Source organism: Mus pahari, chromosome 10, assembly GCF_900095145.1.
Source record: "Mus pahari chromosome 10, PAHARI_EIJ_v1.1, whole genome shotgun sequence".
NCBI classification, from domain to species: Eukaryota; Metazoa; Chordata; class Mammalia; order Rodentia; family Muridae; genus Mus; species Mus pahari.
Window position 1 is genome coordinate 5,162,889 of NC_034599.1, and position 19,936 is coordinate 5,182,824.

A 19,936-nucleotide genomic window follows, 5' to 3' on the forward strand; every position below is an offset into this window, starting at 1 on the left:
ACCTAGGAGAGAATGGACTGGCCAATGTGGCATGTGCTAAACCTAGGAGAGAATGGACTGGCCAATGTGGCATGTGCTAAACCTAGGAGAGAATGCCTCATGAGGCTCACAGATCCAGCTCCAGAAACACAGAGGAAAAAGAGCACTTGGATTTCTAGGCTTTGCTTGAGGACTACACCTCTGGTGTCCACTCATTACGCAGTTATCCCTTTTACTCTGGGTCACAATCTTCAGTGCATTCTCGCTAGCTTTAGAGTCTGATATCCACTAAGATGTAAGGGACATGGGGTAAGGATCATGTCTCTCTTGTTTACAGCTGTGCTCCTTAATCTTATCAAACACTAGGCTGAGGCAACCATGAGAAGAGTAAACATTTGCTGAATTAATTAGCAGAAAAGTTTCTGACTCATTCTTTATGTGAAAATTGCTTTAGATTGGTGGGGCAAAGTTCTAATTCAAGCCAAACACTGATAACTTATTATGGGAAACAAGGCTAAGAAGTATTCAGTCCTGTGAGAGGGGAAAATGTCACTTGTCAAAGAAAAAAGAGTGTTGGCAAAGGGGCTGAGTGAGAATGTCTACTTCCTGATGCTGCCATAAGACATAAGGCATCAGTAGGAATTCAGAGAGGAGAGGGCAAGGCGTACCCCAGGAGAGAGAAAGACATGAGCAAAAATACGAAATGCTCAGGTGGGGGCACTTGTAGGGAAAAAAGCTCCCACCTATGTCTGTTGGTCGGTGCCCTGACATGTAACTAGGGGCCAACTCAAGGAAGATATTATTAGGATTAAATCTTCTGTTAATGTCACAACCACTGAAGCTCTCCTGGGAGGAAGAATGGCATGATCCAATAGGACAAATTTTATTGACAGATAAAAGTGGGGGGTTGCTGAACAATCAGTCAGACATGCCATTACTTCAGCCAGAAAGGATGGAGGGGAGGGGAGGAAATCACACCACAGGTTGTCATAGATTAACTACAATGAAGTCCAACACAGAAGAGGGAGGATAAATGCAGGAGGGGCTGTGCTGAAGAGCTCCATGGGACGAGAGAGAGAGTAGCACAAGAGTGATACAACAGAAGTACATGGGACACATACTGGAAGCTGTCAAAGAATAATATTGACAAAAAAGAACGTGGAAAAGATAATCTTCCTGGTGTAAAACCCTCACATTCTAGCTGTGTACATGGTGTTGAGCAAGTGCAGGAAATGGAAATCTAAGATGGTGGAGTCCCATGAGATGGTTCATCAGGTACCCACTGCTAAGGTTGACAACCTGAGTTTAATCTTTGGGACCCACACAGTAGAAGAAGAGAAGCAATTCCTGTAAGATGTCTTCAGATTTCCACATGCTCATTATAGGGTATGCATATGTGGGCATACACAAATCAGCAAATAATAACTGAACATGTGAATGTAAGTTTCAAGTCAGTTTTTAAAATAGGCTCAGAAAATATGCAGCAGGCCCATACACAATGTATGACAATGAAAAGACTTTCTGTCAAATGTATTTAAACTTTTTTCCACAAAAAAATCATGAAAATATGACAAAGAATAATTTTTAAAAAGTTCTTTCGGAGTTTTGATAAAATTTTCAGTATATAGTGACCTAATATTTTATTTTATTTCCAGTAAGAAAAAGGTTTCTTTTATTTTATGAACCCCCATCCTTATCCTCTCTTCGAAAAAGTCAATCCCCAATCACCACAGGGGCAGGAGGGACCCACATGACATACACACATGTTCTCTACTTAGTAGAAGAATAATATCATTTACTTTTAAAAAGAATTCCAGTCTTTGTAATAGGCTTTCTTAAAAGTATTAAATGATGTCATTTTAAACATACAAAATAATTAAAAATTCAAAATATTTTCAAAAGGTCATTACAACTTAAAAACATTAACATTAGAGATTATATCACCTTTAATTAGCAGGATAATATCTAAAGCACAAGGAAAAAAGTCACACTTACTTTAGCTGCACCGATCTGTTCTTTTCGAAATTTCTCAAGGGGTGCAATTAATACATCATTAGCATTTTGAATCTGAAATTAAAAATGCACATATATTAAACTCTATACAATTTCATGTAAATAATACTGAAAATGGTCTCCTTCATTTAGCTTACTGAACACAGTTTTTGTTCTCAAATCTGTTTCTATAAAACTTAAATTTCTTATTGTATTTTTTACCTGATAATGGAGTGGGTTTCATGTATGATTTCCCTTAATACTAACAAAAATGCAAAATAGTATAAGTAATATGAAAGTAAGTACTTATATTACTAAAACTGTTTTGAATGTTTATATTTCTTCTACATTTTAACTAAGAAAACAGCATTTTGGATACTAAATTTACAAATACTTTAATTACACTGATTTAATGTCATCATTCTAAAACTGGCACAGCTCTTCCACCTGCCTGGAGGCTGTTAGAATCCCACAAATACAAGGGAATAAAAGGCTCATGTCTTCTCTCACCTAATGAGTTTCTTTGCACTTGGGATTTGCCTAAAGGCTCTGGTGATATTTCCATCCGAACTAGAACAGTATCTGATTTCATTTCAACAAAGATCAGTTTATCTCCATGTTCCAAGTGACAAGTTGTTTGAACTTTAAAACAGATAGATTGCCCAGTGTGGGTGGGTAAAAATACTACAAAGGAGGCATAAGATGCAAAGGCGGGCACTGGACAAACAGAGGCAGAAACACACAGACACACAGATACACAGACAAACAGACACAAACATACACAAACACACATAACACACACTGAAAAAACACACAAACAGGCATACAAATAAACACACACATAAATGCACACACAGACTTACACAAACAAGCACACGTACTTACACAACCTTCAAAAAGTAAGCAAGAGAAGGACCTAGCAGCGAAATTAGTGATGTCTTCTCTCCCTGCACTGACCTATATAACTTGTTCTATATGGGGCAAATGAAAATCTGAAGAGGAAAAAAGAAACTACTTTTCAAATAGGCTTACTTAAACATATTTGTTTAAACATATATAACCATACTTAAACATATGGTTTTTCCATGAGTTTAAAAAACATATAAAATGCCAATATAAGATTTTTATTTTTACTTATTTCACTTAATTTCATAACTTTGGTTGGTCTCTAGTTGAATTACACTTATTTTTTAAAACCTCTGTGTGTGTGTGTGTGTGTGTGTGTGTGTGTGTGTGTGTGTGGTGTTTCTGGAACTTTGGACACATATTCATGTGGAGGTCAGAGAAAAATCTTGGGTGCTGTCCTCAAATTTTACCATGTTTTCTTGCTTGAGACAGGGTCTTTTTGTTTATTTGTTTTGAGATTGCACACTAGCTAGCTGGCCTATGAACTTCTGGGAATTCTCTGGTCCCCACCTCCCATCTCACCATAGGAATGATGTGACTAAAAATGTGTGCTGCCAAGTCCAGCTTTACTCACATGTGTTGGGAATCCAAACTCAAGTAGTCCCATGTGTGCAGCAAGTACTTCAACCACTAAGATATCACCCTAGCCTGAATTTAACTGTTAAATTCTATACTCTGAATGCTCAGAGACGATGTAGCAAAGGCAAAACCAAAATGCTGAAGACCCAGGACTCTGGCATTATTCAACTTCAAAATCATGTTTCCAGACAGGAATGACAAAAGAGGGAACAACCACCCTGAGTGTGGGCATTGTCACCCCAGGGCTTGAGGTCAGGAACTGGATAAAAAGGCAAAAGGAAAGACCATGAGAAGTTTCACTTCCTGTCTGTAACTTCCATGTATATTGGATTGGTTCCATCTCCCCTACCCTGCTCCCTGATTTTATTCTGTGAGAGCAAAACTGAAGGATGAAACCCATCCACAGTAGAGGAACTGAAGAAGGAACTGGCTAAGACTCGTGTAGCTATTCAGAGGATCTTGACGCCCATCTTCAGCATCAGGAGCCTATGACTGACTACCTGAAACCCCAGAGGATCTGACACCTTCTTCCAGGCTGTGCATAAACCCACACATGTGTACAAACTCACACAGAGACAGATATGTGCATCAATAGTTTTAATTAAATTTAAAAGGAAAAGATACTACACAAAGGAGGAATGATCAGAATAACATGAACATGCTTGGGTAAGTATGTAAGTACCCTTTGCACACCAAATCCTCATGAAGGCCTTCACAGTGCCTAGATTAAAACTACCATTTGCTAGGAGTGAACTCAAACTTGCAAACACTCAAATGGCAGACAGACCCAGCCTCGTTGGTCTCTTAGCACAAAAACTGGTAATCCTGAGACTCCTTATTCCTAAACTTCTTAAGGTGCTCAAAAATCCACACGAGAAATCAATGTTTTTAAGTTATTAATATGATTTTGCACATGCCAGTTTTTTCAGTTCACATTGGCTTCTCCAGCCCTTGCAGTCTCTTAATTTTCACAAACTATTTAAAAGATGATTTTCAGGAGTGAATGAAATTGAAACTCATACTAATTTAAAAAGCATTATCCATCGGGGCACTGACACCAGATCATAAACTTCAGTGTAATTTTTCCTTTATACTATTGTAAAATTTCGAGGTTTTTGCATCTTGTGTTGACATGTGCAGTCAATGGCTGCTGTTCATAATATGTGAATGTAAATCCAAGAGATTCTGATACAAAGGTCAACACAAAAGGTCAGTAAGTGATTTTTACACCCAGCTTTGGCTATTTCTAACCCAGGTCTTTGCATAGCTCTAGGGAATGTGGGGTCTCCTTTCTTCATACTCCCAATCACATGCATGGAATTATTCAATTATGTTCTAAGCCATGGACAAAACAAAGAAGGTGTTAATATTGGGGAAAAAATAAAAGACACTGTTGTTCATGCAAAACAAAGAAAAATGGTGCTCAACATAGCAAAAACCCACTAGTTACTTTGTAAAAGAGGGTGTGATTTGGGTAACAGAGCTTACCATTATCTTTGTTTAATCTAGAGAATCACAATTTTGTTTTACACAAACTCTTTCTCCAGTATTTACAAAGCGAAAGAAACAAGAAACAACAATAGATCTGCCAGTTCCTCCTAGAAGTACAACTCAAGTCAGAGAGTTCAGGTGGATATAGACTCCATTTCTGTAAAATGTCTGATTTGGTATCGCTTTGCAGGGCTACTTTAGGAAAAATACAAGGACAATCTTAATGTTGTCTTGATAAAGATTGGTAGAACTTTAAAGTCTTAGAAATACTTTACTTGACATGTCATTTATAACCCTTATTAATACCAAATTGTTGGCTTTATTTTTATAGGTATTGGCTCATAGTTAACATTTAAAAATATTTTACCAATGACTCCACTGATTTTCAGTAAAAGAGAAGCAAATCAGATCAAAGACTCAGGCACCCTTCCCTGTGTGAACTCAGGTGATTCTCTTCCTGTCCCCTGATGCTATACAACATTGGATGAATTCCTAAATCTTAGTCTAATGAAGATGAAAATAGAATCTCATTTCATAGCTCACTTACAGAAATGAAATCTTTATATTTATGTCTATCATATGTGTATTAAGATTTATAAAGCATTGACTCCTCCTATTAAATCCACTGTCATGCTAATTTTTACAGAGCCCTGCAACTGTGCCCTACATTAAACCAAGATGCTAAGTTTTTTTTACGGTGTCTGAAGTGATTCTAGTAATTGGTCACAATGATTGTCTGACATCACTCAAGAGCAAAGGATGCCACTGTTTTAATGTGATTAGAAGTAAAGTGTCCAAAAATGCTGTTATTTATTTCCCTACACATGCATGATACAATTTCCTACAGAGCTTGGGAGATCTAGTGTTAGTTTACAAGAGTAACTGGTTCCTACTTTTCACTGCTGGGATGTTGTTTGTCAAACAAGAGTCACTGAATGAGAGGAATCTTAAAGATTTCTTACATTTTTACTACCATCCCCATGCCCACCCCTGGCTGGTTAAAAACCAGTGCTCTTGGTTCTTTTTATAGTTCCTCATTAACTGTACTATACTGTACCATACTATACTATACTGTACTATACTATACTATACTATACTATATTGACTACACTATACTATATGGCAACTTTCTAATAAGACGTTACTACCTCCCACGTGCACATACCCAAAGCAGTCACAGATCTAAAGCAAATCTATAAAGATATTCTATATCACCAGCCAGAGCAGTTGTTTAAGAAAGCTATAAGAGATGATGTCGTTTACAACAAGAAAACATGAGTGTATATACCTCACTGTAAAAGTAATGTCCCGTGAGATATCAATATTGTTAGTACATGCAAAGAAGGAGTTTTCTGCAGGTACAATGTAGAGGCACACACAATGTAGTCGATACTGCTTCCAGGTATATGACTTCCTCTAACAAGCATGAGACAAATTGTAGCCTGCTGCTTCCCAGTGAAATCACCCATTCCACATAGTGAAGAGACAGAGAGCCGTTCAACCATGAAAGAATCAAGCCAAGACAGAGAAAGTAAATCACAGGTGTTCATCTAGTCTGATATGAGTTGGTCACAAGTCAAGGCTGTGCCAAACAGAACTTTCTAAGGGCTGAAATACTTGAACCAAAAGGTACTTCTTTTAGCTTTTGATGCTATTGTTCTTAGTCCAGATCAGTGTGAGGTTAAGCAAAGAATATTTCAAGTCAGATGCAGTGCTGCATATCCCAGCACATAGGAGGTTAAGACAAGAGGATGACATTTAAAGTCATCACGGGCTGCACAATGAAAGCCAGTGTCAAAGCAAACGTGCTGTTAAAGTCAATACACACTGAGGAAATGCCTGTAAATACACCTGTAACTGCAGTGCCAGTCTTCTCCTAACCTGTCTGCTTTATAATTGCCCCAACAACTGTTTCTAAAGGGATAAATGGAAAAAGATGGCACTTTAAAGGAATCCAAGGAAAAAGAATGAAGGGCTGCTTTGCAGCTAAAAATACAAGACCTCCAGTTCAAATTAGAATTGATGCCTTAAAGGCTACTGAAAACATTTAGTCCAAAGATCTGTAACTATGTGTACTTTAATACTTTCTTTCAATTTCGAACAGAGTTTGCACTTAGACTTTTCAAAATAATGCTTTGAACTCAAAGGCCATTCCAGAGGAGCTTCATGTACACCATTCAGAACCTGAGTTCTCAAGGCAAAGATAAAAAATGCTCTGAACCCTGCTGATTCTCCTCAGTTGACTGAATGATTTTCCTGCCCAATTCATGAAAATGGTTCTTTGTAGATACTGGTAAAGTGACTCTGTTGACTCCTCTAACATTCCAGGCCCCTTGGACCTGCATGCCTCTAGAGGAGCCGCTATTAGATTCCAGTGCTGTTGTTTGCTTGTAACTCTATACAAGGTGGCCAAAGATAAGCCCATAACTGCCAGCTCAGGTATATCAGCACCCCAGGCTCCTGAGAAAGAGACCTCCAATGCATCCTCAGACCTTAAGAGCCAGACATGTTGCATTCTGACAAGAGTTCATTGTCGCCTCCGGAGTTTTTCTTTTTTGTGTGCTTTATACCTTAATTGAGCTGAAAAGAAAAATGGCTTTTTGTATGAGGTCAGGTGGGACGAGTTTCAGCAAATAAGTAAATTTATATAATTCAATATATTCTCCAACCTCTACCCCAGCGGCAAATATAATTTAATGTGATTTCTTCTTGGTGATTTAGTGTGTCCTTCCTTCTAGTCATCACAAAGAGCACCTTTGGCATGAGAAAATAAAATTGCTCATCTGATTTAAGCTGCTACTTTATTATTTTAAGCAAAGTTTCTGACAATCTTTGAAAGCTTGTAGAAAGAAAGAAAATTCATTAAATAAATCCCAGAGTGACAGTGTTGTGACAGCGATTACATCCTAGTAGTTAGATGTTAGCATATTTTAATCAGAATTGTATAATACTTACATCATTTTCAATTGCTAAAACCTTAAGAAAGATGGACAGAATCACAATGGATGGCAAATTCTTTAAGCTCTTTATCGCACTTTTACAGAAACCGGAGAAGGTGCCAGTGAGGAGATGCTGTGCACCAAGAACATGTAAATTTAGCAAGATAGAGCTGTGTGTAGGAAGACATAACACAACACAACACAACACAACACAGAAGCTTTGACCTGCCTCAGAGTGGTGCAGAAAGCTCCAGGAGCTGTGTAGTTCGGGATGTGCTGGAACAGGCTCACGTTCTCAAGAGCCTCTGGGTCTATGTTACACCATGTCAATCAGCATGTGCTACACATCAGGTTTATCCCATGCACACAGCTATACATATGTGCCTTGGTGACAAGGGCTAACCTTTATCCAGCACACTTCTGCCTAGAACTAAGTAAGTATTTCTTTGGAAAATACCAATCTGAAACAGGCAAGCAATGGTGGAAAAAATACTATGTATATATGTGCATAGGGCAGTTCCTAAGCATTGGACCCGAGGATGTAAAAGGAAGAGGTGAACAGGCTGTTCCCTCACGGAAGCTAGAACAGGATTCTGGACTCACACGTAGCAATATACCTGAGCTTTCTGCAGGATAGAGAATGTTTTTCATGGATAAGGTACAATTATTATTCCCATCCCTCAGATAAGGACACTGAAACCCAAATAAACAAAATAATTTACCAGAGACCACTCACACCTCATAAAGAGCAAAGCCAGAGCTGGAAGTCAGTGTGGAGCAGACTCTAAACTGCAAAGCATCCTTTCAGTGTTCATTAGAACACCCCTTAGAATACATATGCTGCAGGGCCAAAAACAAAGTCCGCTCCCTAATGCCATTACATGAAGAACCAATATACCCCAAACCATAATATTTAATAATAGCAATAATTAAAAAACAAAAAGGTCTGTGGAACTTGATTAGTGAGCTCACAGATTGCTGTCAGAAACTCTCAACTTTGAAATACATCTACTCCATTCCCTGTCATAAATCATTTTGAAAGCTACGTTTAGCTGAGTATGTTCCAAAGTACAGGTTCATGTGGTGCTGAAGCCATGTATGTGTATATATATATGATTTTAAAAAATCAAGCTGAGTGGAATAATAATGATTTTTTTTTTGGCTTATGAAATAGTTGCAATAAAATAGTGGTGAGGTAAGAATCTGCATGATTGGGAGAAGGGGTGTCTCTCCACAGTTATTCACCCCAAGTAGAAGTATTTCCTATAGGTAAGAATACCAATTAAATTTTAGAAGTTAGGGAATAAGGGAGTATCCTTTAAAAGCAACCATATGAATACAACCCACTCTTGGTTCAGTCTCCCTGAAAGAACACTTCCACGAGATTTTTATGTCACACATTTTCTTGATATAAACACAGGTACCTTGGTAATGATAACACACCAGAGGTCAATACAGATGCCTGAGGGCAAGTGCCCATGCACAGGTGTGTGCACCGAACATGTCTGTACTCTAACTACTGGTGTAGTGACCAATTGGATGTGAGCATCTGAAAGATCTCCTGGGGATATGGAGAAAAGAAAATAATCTTTCCAAATAAATAATTCCTTAATTAAATAAGCCAACTGATTGAATTTCTGTGTTGTTAAAAACAATAAAAGCAGGGAAAAGCCATCAAAAGTTATCAAAAATGTCATCAAATCAGCTCTTTAATAGAAAACTAAAGAAATCTATGAACAGCCAAGAGTGGCATCAGCCCAGGAAATCTACAAACAGAGATATGATTTATTTTGCAGGACTTTTTTTTTTTTCAACTTTCCCAGGCATTTGAGCACAGACTCTTAGTCATGACTAGGAATTACCTCATAAATAAGTTCCATGTGTTGTAACCCTTGTTCCTGGTCTTCTTAAAATCCAGATCTAGCCATAAAATCCCTGCCAGTTTTCCATACTCTACAGCTGTCAAAATCCTTTCTTGACCAATTAAATGAGAAAACTCCTTTACCTCCTTCTTCATCATGAGGAGTATGAGTGATTTGACAAATGAAACAGATTCTCTTCACAAGAATGACAGGCAACAGAGAAACGACATTCCTCTTCCCTATCTGTGGGACAGAGACCCCCAAGGAAAACACAGCTGGCTACTAGCGCATCATTCACTTCTGACCTCTTTAGGTCTTAATCGTCAGCCATAACTGGAATGGCTTTCAGATCACAGGGCTAAACTGATGTGTAAGACTGCCCTCCAGGTAACCAAGCTTCTCAATTGCTTTTCTTCTATGGTGCCTGAGACACTCAGTCTCCCCCACTCATCCAAGTGTTCACAATAAATACACTATGGGAAACCCAGCTCACCTTGAAGAATCCTGAAAGGAGACAAAACAACAAAATTATTGATGTCTACTTTTTTGTCACCCTGAAGACACTAACCCCTTAGAGGCTCAGCTCACATACCCTGAAAGACTACTTCTGGTTGTGAAACCATTTCTTATCTCATGGCTCTCCAGGTCCCCAAAGTCTTGACAACTGGACAATCCTCTATCACTCTAACAGTCAACAATTACAATATATTTGTAACTTTTTTAAAAATAATATCCTATGAGGTCCTAGCATATAAATTCTTAATGATATACTTCAACTAGTCACAAGTTAATTAACTTTGCAATTTAAATGATATAGCCAATTAATCATATAGCTACATAGATGTGAGATGGAGAATTCAGGAATGGAATAAAACTATTCAGAATGCTACAACCTTCAAAAGACAAAAAGTTGTCCATACTAATATAAACACATGAAGACAAAGCTACTAGAGTCAGTGTTTCTGATGCTGTGTCTCCATCCCAACACTGTCCTGTCTCTTGTCAGGCCAGCATCTAGGTACACATCAGGGCCTTTGGTGTGGGTGAGCTGTCGGGTTACCTACCAGAAGAAAAGGAGTACAGATAATCTCAACTCACATTTATCTTACAGTTCAAGATAAGAAATCCTACACTCTCCTCAGGAGTCATGTACATGCTTGAACAGCCAGGTGAAGTAAAGGCATGCATAGCTTGCCTGGAACTCAAACTCACTAAGATTCATGTCTGAAAAGAAGTGTCCCACTCTCATGGTATCGCATGGTAACTCAGCTTCCAACATATCCAGGTTCCACTCTCCTGCCTTGTTTTTTCTAATGAAGGACACCCAAATCAGCAACCTGTCTAAGCATTCAAGTACCACAGCTTCTCCTTCTAGGGCATCTCCGTTACCAAGGTATCCCATCATGTCTCTCTGGGACTGCAGCAGCATCCTATGTGCAAACCTCTCAGGATGAAGTTAAACACACACACACACACACACACACACACACTACTTGGTTTCCCACAGAGATGATATGATGGTGGTATATAAACAAAAAGAGAGATTAATTCCTGGGACCCTCAGAGAAGGAGGTTATCCTGAGCTTCAAAATTCCCTCTCCTCTCACACACTACAAGCCATCTCTCCTCTCAAATAGAGCTGCCTCCACAGGCTCCAGCTCACACCCAACCTTCCCAGACTCACTTGTCTCACTCTCCATCTATTGAAATGTTTCCACCCTAGAAGCCTCAGTCTGTGTTATCTCTCAAGTGATCCATCCTTGCTGCTCCTGGTTCAAGTCTTAAAGGAATTCTTGAGATTCAATAAAGACCACCCCACTACTCTAACAGAGTACTGTGGACCTGTCAGTATTCCAACCACAACATGGGTGTTTCCTGCTTTCCTCTTGTACCACTTAGTGACCTAAGTCATGATGGAGTGAAGTTATTAGCCAAAAAATATCTAAGGCATTTATTAACACAAATTCACTGGTTAGGAATAAAGGGGATAAGAAAAGACTGTGAATACAAAATGTCACAATACTGCTCATTTAATTTTGAGACATGGTCTCATGGAGCCCACCCAGTATGTCCTCCAGCTCTCAAGGTAACCAAGACTAATCTTGAATTTCCCATCTTCCTTCTTGTACCTCTCCTGGGTTGAAATTTCTGTCCTTTGACACCACACCTGCTTTATACAGAGTTGGAGATTGGTACAGGGTTTTCATGTACACTAAGCAAGTGAGCTAACTCTTACTAAATTAAATGAAAATATGCTCAGTGTCGGCTTGACATTTGCGCATGCTAACAGCCTTTTCCTAATCAAATTCCAGTTTCAGGCTCAAAGAGCATCCCATTCATTCACACACACTAATTGAGTATGGAATTTTTTATGAAACACCGAAAAAGGTAAAGCCTGGGACTGTAGATTCCTCTTTGTGACTTTTGGGGAAAGAAAACCCTCTGACCAGTAATGAATATAGATCACCCTCTATTGGGCTCTCAAAGTCTGGGTCTTTCCACATTAACTTCTGGGACTTAGAGTTTCTTTATCAATTCTGGTTACCATTTTGGAACTGGATCTTGAATAAGCAGCTGGAATGGGGCAGGGAGACCAGGCATACTAAATGCTATCTGGCAGAGCAACCTGACCCTGGCCATTTATTGGGGATGAATGAGCAATAGCATGCTTATCGCTGTGTGCCAACAATTCAATTAGACACATAAACAAGCTTGGAAGACTGAGTCATGAGAACACAGCTTCTTGTTGCCCTTCAGCTTTGCAGTCAAGGAACAGTCCTATAGGATCATATTACAAGGGGAGCACGTGGGAAAAGAAAGGCACACGGGCAAAATTGGGAAGTTGTTTAGCTCTGTAGCTGCTATGGAGCAACAGGGCCTCAGTTTCTGCTCTCGTGCTTAGCTCTGTTTGTTCTAGCATGCTTGTTTAACCAGGCATGTCCCCAACACCCTGCCTCTTCACTGAATCCCCTCACCAGGGACCATCCTCTGGGAACCTATGGTCTAGTTATCTGCAACCAAGAAGTTTGCCTTCAGTCCTTCCCACTATTTCTGCACCTTTGTGAAGGTGCCCTGATCTATGCTCTGGAACATCCAGTTTACTTGGCATCTACTGGTTTGCTGGCAGTCCAGTTTGATTTCAGTGTTCTGAAAGAAGGACAATTGCCCTTGGAACAGGATGGATGGCTCGATACCAAGAATACCCTAGTTTCTTTCTGTTGTTGTGACAAAACTCTAACCAAAGCAACTTAGCAAAAGAATGGGTTCATTTGATCTTACACTTCCAGATCTTAGTTCATCACTGAGGGAGAGCAGGGCAGGCACTCAAGTTTCACTGGCTATTGCATACATTACCTTCAACCAGGGAACTCCCCCACACCTATGAAATCCCATCAGGAGCCATAGAGAATGCTGCCTCCTTGCTGGCACACACTCTGCCTTGCCCCTATCTCACCACAGTACCTTTTGCAGTTACCTGCCTAGGGATGTACTGGCTACAGTGGGCTGGACTCTGCTACATCAATTAGTAAGATGATAAATGATATAAAATGTGTAGGTATATCCAACTAGAAGAAACACTTCATAACCTTCAAGTGAGAATCCAGTTAATCACAAATTAAGTATGGGAAACCACAGTCAAGTGTGTCCAGGGATTAACTTACAAAATTCCAACCACTAATTCCTGGGTTAATAAATGTAAATCAGCCACTGTAAGCAAGTACTCTGTAAGATAATGCCTCTCACACACCTTTAATCCCAGCACTTGGGAGGCAGAGGCAGGCAGATTTCTGAGTTCGAGACCAGCCTGGTCTACAAAGTGAGTTCCAGGACAGCCAGGGCTATACAGAGAAACCCTGTCTTGGAAAAACCAAAAACCGAAAACCGAAAACAAACAAAAAAAAAAAAATGATAATGCCTCTCCTCTTAAACAGCTTATATATTGAAGTTCAGGAAGATCATTAAATAAGCAAAATAATAATAATAATACTTAAAGCAGTAACAATAAGGACAAGCACCAGAATGAAAATAAAACAGAGAAATGATAGGACCTTAACCTGTGAGATACGGGTCAGAGTAACTCCTTGTGAGAGCTCGACCCTCTGTTGATGACCTTGACTGTTGGAAGAGACAGTGAAGCCAAAATGGCTGTGTATGGACATAGGAAAAAATGAGGAATGCCTTGGTGTCCTTGGCGCTGATAAACATGCCCTGGCTACAGAGCGGAGACACTATGGAGCAAAACAGCAACAGTACGCACAGCAGAGACATCACTGACCCCTGACCAGAGGGCCGTGGCTGTCTCCCTTCCCATATAAAGGCTGGTTAATGACAAGACAGAAGAGAGGTCTTCAAGATGCAGATCCACTGTTGTCTCAGACGGTTGTGGCTCTCTGGATGAAGCACAGCTCCAAGATTCACATAAATAAGTAAACAAAGCAAACAAGAAAAAAAGCAAAGGGCTCGGAGAGGACAAAGCTCGAAACTGTGCCTAACCTTCTCTCACCCCTTTACACCACACACACACACACACACACACACACTCCTCACACCCCCATACTTCACACTCCCACACCCCACACTCCTTCCATCCTCCCACCCCCATGCTCCTGAACCCCTACTTAATTCTCTGGAGGATTTTCAGTGGAAAGAAGGACAGGTAAAAATTCCCTGAGCAGAGGACATGCATGCTTGCCACCTTGAGAGTGCGGACAAATGGCAGCATGGCAGAAGCACAGACAAAGCAGCCTACAACACAGGCTCTGGCAACAGCCACAGTACACGAGGCCCTGAAACTCGCAGCACAGAGTCAGGACTATTTCATGAACTACCATAGGAGTGCAGAATGTGGTTAAGGGACACAAGAATGGGAATTACATATTATAGTAGAAAACCCTTGTTTTTCACACTGTTGTTATTTGTAAGGTTGTATTCCTCCTGAGGCTTCCAAAGGCCATTACTACAGAGAGGAGGAAAGGCCACCGAGGAACCCCTGACCTGAGAACTACAGAGAGGAGGAAAGGCCACCGAGGAACCCCTGACCTGAAACTGAACCCAACGCCTGCACAAACAAAAATAAGAACCCTGAAACCACCATGGAAAAACCCCTTGGTGCAAGTTGCCAGGAAATTCCCATGAGACAGGCCCAACTATTTGTAATAGTTATCTATGATTCCACACAGGGAAGAGCTGGCAAAATTAAAGCAACGACTCTCTCTGGGTGAATGAGAGGAATTTTTGTGTCATAAGTAACTTGGACATTGTCTTTCATGTTTCACAATACAAATGTCCATTGATCCAGGCATGTAGATTCTGGCTTACCAAGAAACAATATATCATAGCCTATCTATACACTGAATCTGCTTCTTTCATGTCCAAGTTAGGCTTAACTGAAAATAATCTGGAGCTAAGTGAGATGACAACCTTGTGATAGCATAGGACAGATAGTGTCCCTTCTGGAGTGAGAGTGGCATATTTAGGCCAAAGGCTGCTCCACCATGTGATAGCAGACATCACTAATGGAGCACCATCTTCCTAGGGGATCTGATGTGAAATCATGACTTCTCAGGGGTTCACTTTAGAAATTAATGCAAATTTAGGGACAATTTTCATCTCTCTTCTGGGTTACTGAAAAGCATCTTTGAAAAATTCAGAGGATTTTTCTTTTTACAGGATTCAATCACAAAATAGCAGTCTCAAAAATAAATGGTTGGGCCATTCTATTTAAAGTAAGTGAATTCTTTCCTTACAAGTTCAGGGAGAGAGGCTCTGGTTCAAAGGAATCAAGCAGAGAGTGACAGGAGAGGTACCTGACATTCTTGGTAAATGCAGGCACGTACACACACACACACACACACACACACACACACACACACTAACTACATACAAATATGTAACAATACAAGATTCTGGTGTGGGGCCGCCTTCAGAATCATACTTACAGTATAATTACAAGGCCATTGTGAGCTTGAAACAGCACAGTGTTTCATGCGGTGAGAACAATTCAAACACACTGATAAAACTCAAAATCAAATTTAATCCTAGAAAACACCAGCTTATATCCTAGAGAAAGACAAGAGTGATTTCATGCATTGGGAATCTGGAGGGTATATAGAAATATATACCACATTACTTATAGCTGCCTGAATACTAGATGTTTAATGAGATAAGAGGCATATACCAACCATAATCAAGGGAAAAATGTTTAAACTACACTTTCTGGAAATGTGCTTCAATTATACATACATAGCACAGACCATGCTCAGGATTGACACAGCAACTGCTAGTTTCCAGGCACTTGTGTTGTGCCTAATAGTTTGATGCTAATCAGTTTAAATCTATGAAATCAGCTTACCCATAAGGCAGAGGTGATCTTTAAGAAAGGTTAAAATGGAAACTTGTAAGATGGATGAACCAACAAAGGTGCTTTCCACAAAGCCTGACAGACTGAGTCCCATTCCCAGGACTCAGCTGTTGAAGACAGAACCAACTCTGACAGCTTGTCCTCTGATCTCCACCTGAGGCTATGGCTCCATGCCACTCACCCATGTATGCTGGAAAGCATGTGTGCGAGAACGCAGAGACATACACAAAATGTAAGTCAAATGTAACTTTAGAAACGCATGTAATGCTAATCATATTTAAGCGAGAAACATCACCAACCACAGTAGAACTCAAGCATGAACGAGTTAAACTACAAAGTAACAAAGACCAGTTAAATCAGAAAATTTGGGGGCCTGCATATAACTGTGGCGACTACATACAGGATAGAAAATGGTGGAAAAGTGTCTAAGTTCCTCTTCAGCTCAATGCTAAAGGCAGTGCACCAGTGCCTTAGGTATATCAAGCTACAGTAATAACACACCATATCAGAGCAGGAACCTTGTGAAGAGTTTGATTTTCACATTTATAGCTGCACATATGTATGAGCCACTCTACCAGTTGACAGCTGTAACTTTACATGAAAATGTGCAACTTGGTATAAGGTATCACTGGGGAAATAAGATAAAGTCGATGTGAATTTATAGATCTTTAGAATGTTAAACATCAGTGACCTGGGCTGGGTGTATAGCTCAGTGAGTGGAGTATTTGCCTGGTATACAGTCAGGCTCTGGATCGGATCTCAAGTACCACATACACCAGGTAGGATGGGACAAGCCTGCAATTTCTCGTTCAAGTTGTACAGGCAGAAGAATCAGAAAGTCAAGGTCATCCTCAGCTACAAAGTGAATCTGAGGCCAGCCTGGGCTACATGAGACACTATCCCACACCCACACAAAAGGACTTAGAAGCTTCCTGCTCAGAGAAGAGGTTCACCCACACTTGCTGCCACACTTGAGGCAGCTCCTGAGTTAGTTAGCCCCACCCATGACTTTGTTCATCTCTTGGTCATAGCATTTATTGTTCTTTGTGGAGGTTTCTTTGGCTACAGTTTGCCTGGGCTTTTGACACTTACCAATTTTACTGATGTTGCTTCCAAGATGTAAGGTTGCTTTGTCATGCTGTGAGTTTGAAACTTCCGGTATAACTTGAGCCATTAGAATTCAATCTTACTGTGTCATTTCAACTCTGCTGTCCATTCTGTGTGTGACATGAACACTGAATGACAGCATATGCCCTCCTGAGTATGAAGAACTTTTGTAGCTTTCTTATGAACCTAGATCCAGTTCATAACACCCAAAGCTTGAGATCACAATTTAACACTGATCAAAAGAGACTTTTCTTTACCTGCTTACACTTACTGGCCAGCACATCTATTGGAACCTATTTCTTCAGGAATCAACCTTACACAGAAGACCAGTTGAAACAACTAGCTATGTCAGACTTGAAAGCATGCACCATCACACCCAGCTAATTGGAGAAAATGTGAAATAGACCAAAGAGAGAATGATCCTGTGCCACAGCACTCCATACCCAAATACCACCACAGGGAGAGAGCTGGACTCCTAGGAGTGCTGACACACCTTTGAGCAAAGATAATACCACTACTTCTGCTCAAATTCTTGCCCCAAGAGGGACCTGCCCAGAAACCATCAGGACACAGGAACCAAGGAACATCCAGGGACAAGATCCTTCCAGTTTCCATTTGTACCCTAGATCTGACCCTGTGCCACAGCTCTCCGTACCCAAATACCTCCCAGAGAGAACTGGTCTCCCAGGAGTACTGACTGACACAAGGGCTTGCAGGAAGGACAAACTACAGTCAGAGACAGGAAGACCAGTTAACACCAGAGATAACCAGATGGCAAGAGGCAAGGGTAAGAACCTAAGCAAGAGAAACCAAAGGTACTTGGCATCATCAGAGCCCAGTTCTCCCACCGCAGTGAGCCCTGGATAGCCCCATGACACCAGAAAAGCAAGTCTCTGATTTAGCACCAGGTCACCTAGGGTGCAGTGTCTGCGGACACCCCCATGGTCCCTAGAGGACTGCCCACTCGATCATAGGATAACTAACCGGTTAGTGGAACACAACTTCGGCTCCAATCCAATCACGCACGGGACCTGAGACAGCACTAGGGAAGCAGAGAACCAGCCTGACCAGGGGAGCAAATCCCTTCCAGTCTGTGCTAGCATCAGGTCAGCTAGGGCGCGGAGTCAACAGACACCACCATGGTCCCTAGAGGACTGCGCAAACAATCTTAGGATCACTGGTGAGTGGAACACAACATCTGCAATCCAATAGTGACAGGCCTGTGACAGCAGGAACAAGAACACCAGAGCCTTTCCTGACCAGAGGCTCAAGTTCCTTTTGATCAGTTCTGGTTTACTTTGGTTTCAAACAGAGCAGACAGCTCCACGGTCCTCAAAAAAGACACCACTTCCATGCACTGTAACACACCCAGGACCTTAGGACAACAGGATCCCAGGATAACAGGAGCTGGGTCACACTAGTATTTCAGTGTCTCAGAGGAGCTTGGCTGCCAAGAACTCAGACACACCCAGAATCTCAGGTTCACAAGAGCCCACAATCAAAGAATCACAGAGAAATCTGGACTCTCAGAAGTCCTGAATCAACTGGGATTATAGGAAGGACAGGCTCCAATCAGATATATTGAGGGCAGCAAGCACTAGAGATAATCAGATGGCAGGAGGCAAGCATAAGAACGGAAGCAACAGAAACCAAGGTTACTTGGCATCATCAGAAACAAACACTCCCACCATAGCAAGTCCTGGATACACCATCACACAAGAAAAGCAAGAAATGAAACTAAAGTCACTTCTCATGATGATGATGGAGGACTTTAAGAAGGAAATGCTGGGAATCACAGGTAAACAGATAGAAGCCTTTAAAGTGGAAACACAAAAATCCCTAAGAGAGTTACAGGAAAACACTACCAAACAAGAGATGGAATTTAACAAAACCATCCAGGATCGGAAAATGGATGTAGAAACAATAAAGAAAATCCAAAGGAAGACAACTCTGGAGATAGAAGGTCTAGGAAAGAAATCAGAAACCACAGATGCAAGCATCAGCAACAGAATACAAGAGATGGAAAAGATAATCTCAGGTGCAGAAGATTCCATAGGGAACATGGACACAACAATCAAAGAAAATGCAAAATGCAAAAAGATCCTAATTCAAAACATCCAGGAAATCGAGAACACAATGAGAAGACCAAACCTACAGATAAAAGGAGAAGATGAGAATGAAGATTATCAACTTAAAAGTCCAGCAAATATCTTCAACAAAATTATAGAAGAAAACTTCCCGTATCTAAAGGAAGAGATGCTCATGAATATTCAAAAAGCCTACAGAAGCCCAAATAGATTGGAGCAGAGAAGAAATTCCTTCTGACACATAATAATCAAAACAACAAATGCACTAAGTAAAGACAGAATATGAGAAACAGTAAGGGAAAATGGTCAAGTAACATATAAAGGCAGGCCTATTAGAATTATTCCAGGCTTCTCACCAGAGACTATGAAAGATGTTATACAGATGTTATACAGACCCTAAAGACAGATGTTATACAGACCCTAAAAGAACACAAATGCCAGTCCAGATTACTATACCCAGCAAAACTCTCAATTNCCATAGATGGAGAAACCAAAGTATTCCATAACAAAACTCACACATAAATTCACACAATATCGTTCAACGAATCCAGCCCTACAAAGGATAATAACAGAAAAACACAAATATAAGGACAGATACCACGCCCTAGAAAAAGCAAGAAAGTAATCCTTCAA

The 19,936-nt window shown here is 40.5% G+C and overlaps 1 protein-coding gene across 4 annotated transcripts in view; it reads right to left on the reverse strand.

Moving 5' to 3' along the window:
* Positions 1-19,936, reverse strand: part of Arhgap42 (Rho GTPase activating protein 42) — a 243,793-nt gene that overhangs the window by 118,429 nt on the left and 105,428 nt on the right. For all 4 annotated transcript variants that reach the window (XM_029543298.1, XM_029543297.1, XM_021206545.2 and 1 more), the window contains one exon: positions 1,975-2,046. In XM_029543298.1, coding sequence (XP_029399158.1) covers positions 1,975-2,046 — 72 coding nt within the window. The remainder of the gene's footprint in view (positions 1-1,974; positions 2,047-19,936) is intronic.